General features: G+C 44.0%; 1 protein-coding gene across 1 annotated transcript; it reads right to left on the bottom strand.

The window, feature by feature from the left end:
* Positions 1-989: 989 nt before the first annotated feature.
* On the bottom strand, positions 990-6,776 carry SARC_10424 (hypothetical protein; the record flags this gene model as incomplete). The annotated part of the gene is made up of 8 exons (XM_014295533.1): positions 6,519-6,776; positions 5,982-6,087; positions 4,864-4,979; positions 3,565-4,381; positions 3,180-3,303; positions 2,716-2,812; positions 1,733-1,901; positions 990-1,117 (listed from the first exon to the last, which is right to left on the bottom strand). The coding sequence occupies exons 1-8, from the start codon at positions 6,672-6,674 to the stop codon at positions 990-992; spliced, it is 1,713 nt and encodes a 570-aa protein (XP_014151008.1). The 5' UTR covers positions 6,675-6,776.
* Positions 6,777-7,331: the final 555 nt, after the last annotated feature.

The raw sequence follows: 7,331 nt of genomic DNA, 5'->3' as shown, positions 1-7,331 counted from the left end.
TGAAGATGGTGATAGGATGGCATGGACCAGTCTATCACACCAGTCTATCACACCCAATAGTACTTCATACGACCACACAAATTGCACGACGAAGGTCAGCTAAAGATGGCGATAGGATGGCATGGACCAATCTATCACACCCCATAGTACCACATACGATCACACAAATTGCACGACGAAGGTCGAGGATGTGAAGACATTGCGATTGCGACTGGTCTTTTCAAAATAAGATGTCCACAAGTAAGCCGACATGTAACCTTTGGAGAGAGATGGATATGTCGGCGTGGCTCTAATAGGGAATGACACAGACAACAAATGCAATCCACATTAAAGCGACATACTATCTATTCAATCAGGACTACATTGTGTATACGTTGGCGTTAGCAACTCAAATATGTTATTATTCTTATGAGGAAGTACTCAGACAACAAATGCAATCCGCACGGAAGAGACAAACTATCTATTCAATCAGGACTACATTGTGTATACGTTGATGTTGGGAACTCAAATAATTTCATATTCTTATGAGGAAGTACACAGACAACAAATGCAATCCGCATGGAAGAGACATACTATCTATTCAATCAGGACTACATTGTGTATACGTTGGCGTTAGCAACTCAAATAATCTGGCAATGGCCGGGGTGTGTTTCATATGTAAGATCTCATCGAACTGAAACATCGCTGTGAGGCATTCAACAACATATACAGTTTGATATTGTATTGAACAACATATACAGTTCAATATTCAGTATTCAGACGGAGAACGCTGAGTGTATTAGATATACACATAGAACACGTCGACCAAGCGCATAAGTGGGCTCCATACACTCGGATATGCGCGATACAATATATATATAAGACGACAACCATGCTATCGCGGATACAATATATATATATATAAGATGACAACCATGCTATCTCGGCGGAACTACATAAGGATGTTTGTACATTTACCATCGACCCGACTATTGATCGATAAAGACTCCTTACCTTCCCCCGTACTGCTTCACCAGCTCCTTCGCATCATCGCTGGATATGGTATCCATGATACCGGAGAATACAAAGGTCGTATCGACAAAGCACATGTCCTTGCACGTGGGAATGTCTCTAGTGCCTGGGCGATTGTGAATGAGAGCAGTTCAGTTTCGAAGCGTTGCTTTCGGATTAAACAGCTGATCAGCAGCGTCATTGTGCGATCAAAAAAAGACTTGTCAGATAAGTGACCAGATCACAACAGAATCGTTCGCTTAACCACATGCAGTGTGCACGTACCCACAAGCAACAAAAACTAAGTTTATAACAACGCTATAAAAAAAGTCAGATAAGTGACCAGGTCACAATAGAAATGTTTGTTTAGCTACATGCAGTGTACATACCCACAAGCAATAAAAACTAAGTTTATAACAACGCTTAAAAAAAATTGCTAGATAAGTGACCAGGTCACAATAGAAACGTTCGTTTATTAGCTACATGCAGCGTGCACGAACCCACAAGCAACAAAAACTAAGTTTACAACAACGCTTAAAAAACTTGTCAGATAAGTGACAAGGTCAGAATATAAACGTTCGTTTAGCTACATGCAACGTGCACGTAACATGCACCAAGGTACAGCCACTCATTAAGTGGCCCCACAAGCAACAAAAACCAAGTTTACAACAATGCTTCAACTGTTACTGTGCGTGCGTACAAACTCTCCACACGAACACACTCGCCGGGAGATTTCGCTTACCCAATGCTTTGGGGCCCTCCCTGTTCATCATGGCTCGGAAGTGAGACTGTTTGCTCGCAGCCTTGGCCTCATTCTCCTCCTCTGTGAGCACGTGTGCGGGTTTTGCGTTGCTTTGATCTTTACTCATGTGTGTATCTAATAGTGCATAGAACCCATCCTCATCAATTACCTGCGGTCAAGTGTAGGTTGCGATAATAGTATCAGACGATGACTACAATACCAGCAGTCAAGTGTAGGTTGCGATGCTAGTATCAGACGATGACTACAATACCAGCAGTCAAGTGTAGGTTGCGATGCTAGTATCCGACGATGACTACAATACCAGCAGTCAAGTGTAGGTTGCGATGCTAGTATCAGACGATGACTACAATACCAGCAGTTAAGTGTAGGTTGCGATGCTAGTATCCGACGATGACTACAATACCAGCAGTTAAGTGTAGGTTGCGATGCTAGTATCAGACGATGACTACAATACCAGCAGTCAAGTGTAGGTTGCGATGCTAGTATCAGACGATGACTACAAAACCAGCAGTTAAGTGTAGGTTGCGATGCTAGTATCCGACGATGACTACAATACCAACAGTAAGTGTAGGTTGCGATGCTAGTATCAGACGATGACTACAATACCAGCAGTTAAGTGTAGGTTGCGATAATAGTATCAGACGATGACTACAATACCAGCAGTCAAGTGTAGGTTGCGATGCTAGTATCAGACGATGACTACAATACCATATGCTATTATACCTGAATGCCATACGCCCACCAGTCCTGAAAAATAAATCAGGTTGGCTCATAAGTCCAACTAGGGGCCTCTACGACAATTGGTTCGCAGAAAACTACATGCCGACCCAAGTTACCATTGTGAATCAATCTCCGATGGGGAGAGAATATAAGACTAAATCATGTGCACTCGCATACACCGTGGTCACATATCCACTGAATGTAAATTATATAACATCTGGCAGAGCTATATTTAACTATACCTTGCATCCAACCTCCTTAGCTTTGGCGACTTTTGTCTCGCCACCATCTCTGCCGCTCACCAGATACGAGGTCTTGCCGCTAACACTGCCAGTGACTCTGAAGCAGGAGGTGTGTGGTCATAAGTGGTGATAGGCCGTTCCGCAGAGATTCACGGTTTCATGTATGCAAACTATTTATCGAAACAAGCATTTCATTACCATTGCCTTCTAAATTATACTGAAGGCTATGTCATTATTCATATAAAATTGGCACGACGAATCCAACGTCGAGGCGAGGACAGGACAAATGTCTACATAGTCCCAATTTAAAGAGGACAGGATAAATGTGTACATAGTCCGAATTTAAAGAGGACAGGATAAATGTGTACATAGTCCGAATTTAAAAGGATTGTCACTACAGACAATCAGTGAACACAAATGGAACAGAACTACGAGCCGATTTGCTGCGCAGGTTACGAACACACCTGCCCCCGTGGCTAGTAACCAGTTCGGTATAATCGAGTTTTGAAATTGTGTCCAGAACTCCAGAGAAGCAGAACGTCAACCCACTGAAACAGCCGGTCTTCAGTGCTGGAATAGCCCGGGACCCTAGTCACGGCAACACAGCAGTGCATGGTAAGCAGAGGTTGTTGATTCGTGTGAGAGGACATTCAGAACAGACCTAGTGTGACATGGACTGGTCTCATGCGAGAGTGTGCGTCGCCAGCCCTCTCAGCTGGCGATGGATGCTCTCGAGTCAAAGGTAAGCGAAGGCGAATCTGAGTGATACGCACCCGCCGAGCCACAGCACAACTTCACATAACAACCAGTACTAGCATCATACTCTGGGCAGTACTAACCCACACATACCTAGAGCATTCGGTGGCTCCCTGGCCATCATTACCTGGTACCCACTCTTCTTCGGGGGCTCTGGTTCGTCCACATCCATCGTATCCACCGCAGCCGGCTTGGCAGGCTTGTCGACCTTCATCTTGCGCGACGCCTTCTCCGCCTTCTCCCGCTCTTTGTTGTGTTCCTTGACCATGCGCCTGGCCTTGTTCGCCTGCGACGGCATAGCCAGTTGCTTGCACAGCACAAACTCGTCGATCACTTCCACCTGCGCCTCCTCCGCCACCTTCACCATCGCTGTATCCGGGTCTGTACCCACCACACAGTACCGTGCCACAGCAAAGTTGTCCATCGTATCTGCAAGCAACCGCCCGTCCTTCTCCTCAACAAGATCCCGTATATCACTGGTGCTGCTGAATGTGTTCATCTTCCCAGTGATCACATACGTCTTCCCCGCAAGTGCACCCGCTTTCTTGGCCCTCTTAGCGGGGGCAGGTGCAACAGATACTGGTGGTGTGGGCGACTTCGCGCGCTTGCGTTTGGGGGCAATAACCTCAGCATCATCATCGCCATCTAGATCTATCATCTCGGCTTCTACTTTAGCCTTTTCGGAATCGAATTCCGCTTTGGTTGAATCGGTTTTGGACTTTCCTCCTTTCTGGGCCGATTTGTGTGCAGATTTGACCTTGCTACCTCGTTCAACGGGTTTGCTACCAAAGAAGTCTTCGGGATTGACTGTGGATTGAGGTCTACTTTTCTTGGGCTCGACAAAGTGCTTGCTTACTGTCTTGACTGGTGTATTTCGCGTTGAGCGTCTTTTGCTGTTAGGAATAATATGCTTGACATGATTAGAGTTGGTGTTCAAGTGACTTGGGTGCAGACGGATTATATACGAATATAGGTGTGTTGTATCAGAATTTCCAAATTCAATTTATACCATGGACTCGATCTAATACGAATCAGCTCGAGGTGGAAAGTAACCACAATTGAATACCTGGAACTTCGTACTGGTAGTGTAGTTGATGGTGGCCACGAAACAAGTGATATTCCACAGCAGATGACCTGATAATATGAACACAGTTGCAAATCACACGAAGATTGCTCTGGCATAAACCATTGTGCACATACACGAGCACACACACATACAAGTCGCATAATCTCACGCAGCCAGACATACTTGCAACACGTGAACACGCACATAGCACGCACTGGCACGTACTACATATTAAATGTATATACATATATATTATATATATATATATATATATATATATATGTATGTATGCATGTATATATATATATATATATATATATCCTTACCAGTTCTTTCTCGCCCACATCTGTGAGTAAGTGTATGTCCTCTGGTAGGTAACTGCTTTTCCAGCTCTTCATCCATTCGAGTTCCGATTTAGTAGAAATTCGGTTGATATTGGCTTCTGTGTGATACAGGCATGATTTGGATAATGATACATATGTGTTCAGCACAAAGGCTCGCCACTAAGAAGGAAGGATTATCGATTACAACACGGAGTTCATGTGAATGCAACTATACAGGTTGTGCTTTGAAGCTCAATTTGCGTATGACACTCTCTATACAAATGTACATACGAGGAGTGACACACAGACACGTATAATCATACATAGTTGGCATGCGAGTGTGCATAGGTCCAAGTATAAATGAATGATGTATTTGGGAGTGCTTTTCTGTGTATGCACCTATGCTCATATACATACACGTCAAGGTCATCTCAACCCAGATATAAACATACACATCAACGTCATCTCAGCCCAGATATATACATATACATATACACACACCATACAAAATAACATACACATATCATATCATTCATGCGCATTTACACAAGGATAAATCCAAATGAATACACTTTCATATCCATTCAAACCAATGCGCGCGGCCGATACTCATTGATAAGCGGAGATACATAGAAGACAGTTCCTATGCATACACTCTCACGATGCTACCATAAAGCACACTAACGGATCCCATACGCATCGACGGCAAATACTACCCACTGAACTGGCATCGACAATAGCATCCCTTATGACCACTACCTACATACATAACAGGCTTATGCGGTAACTGTGTGGCACCCATTTAGTGCGGCTACACATACAATGACGTACACGGATGGTCCTGATATCTACTACTGATACCTACAACTGGTACCTACTACTGTTACCTATTACTGATACCTGCTACTGATACCTACTACTGATACCTACTACTGTTACCTACTACTGTTACCTACTACTGGTACCTACTACGGTTATCTACTAGTGAGACCTACTACTGATACCTACTACTGTTACCTACTACTGATACCTACTACTGTTGCCTAATACTGAGACCTACTACTGTTGCCTACTACTGATACCTACTACTGTTACCTACTACTGTTACCTACTACTGTTACCTACTAACTCCTGTAGTGAGCTCATCAGTTCGACATCTTTTGGGCCAGGATTGCGTGCGCCGTGCCTGACTACGCCTTGCAGGTGTATGTCTTTGCACTGGTTGAGCTGTTAGTAACAGAGGGGAGACTGTGATTGACTGAGGGTTCGTAGGAATAAAGCATGCACAGCCCATCTATGTAGTACAAATGCAATAGCACGAAAGTCAACCCACACGCAAGTCAACGATGGCATCACTCCTGCATGGAGTACAATTAATATTGTGCTGTTTCCGCGTATCTGACGTCCTGTTCATACTGGACTGTGCGTGTGATACACCCGTACCAGCTCTAATTAAAGCCTCTAAATACGTACCCATGTCTACACACACGCAATGCAGCCATTGTACATACGTACCTATGTCTACACACACGCAATGCACACATACCACTCGTCAATGTGACACGCAAACATATAAACAGATATGCTCCACTCACTTCTCATGAAACCAAACAAGCGATCGGGTACAGTCACAGGCACTTAGCCCACACTCAGCTTACGTATCGCTCGCTATCAAAGCCGTTGTAGAAGTAGGGCGTCTTAGTCGAGAAGTGACGTTCATACTGAAACCCTTCCGATGCATCTGCCGCTGTTGCATGCACGCAGACCACTCCCGAGATATAGAGGCATGCGGTAGTCCAATCTCGGATGCGCATGACGTTTTATTTATATTTGTTTTAAGGTTGGGTGCCGGCACTACCTCTGTGTTGTGTATATGTACACAGTGAATGTATTGCTTCTCTTGCATACACTACTACATATACATATACATGTACATGTACATATACATATACATATACTCATACATATACATACGCGCTTGCTAATTCTTTGTAAAACAGACGGTCTCTCAGCGATGAGATGAACTGATAAACATATTAGGGAAGTTCGGTACAATTTCCCCACTCACCGGCCACTCAGTGGCCAGGCCCCAGCAGAGAATGTCAGAAACTCAAATCACATTTTAAATATCACAGCTGAGTTCTATTATAACTATTATATTAAAAATTGTAGTTATATGGTGTGCATCTGCTTCTAGAAGTGTGCGTGCGTATGGACTCTGTGTGCACTATAGCAACACAGCTAAGATTGTAGGATTCATCAGAGAGTTATATGCTCCTTGTTTAGTTACTATTTATAGATCGCTACTACACTATGGGTAAACGCCACGGAAGAAACAACACGGCCTTGCCGTTCAATACCAATTATGAGAAGGAGCAGATGGGCTACGGTTCCAAAAAGGTATTCGCGTGCTGTTTGGTGTAATGTTGTGGTTATTGTACCGCACATAATGTTCTGGCCGATAAGTGTAT

Source organism: Sphaeroforma arctica (assembly GCF_001186125.1).
Source record: "Sphaeroforma arctica JP610 unplaced genomic scaffold supercont1.1244, whole genome shotgun sequence".
Taxonomy (NCBI): domain Eukaryota; class Ichthyosporea; order Ichthyophonida; genus Sphaeroforma; species Sphaeroforma arctica.
The sequence above is the reverse complement of the archived record's forward strand: the minus strand, read 5'-3'. Positions and strand labels throughout refer to the sequence as shown.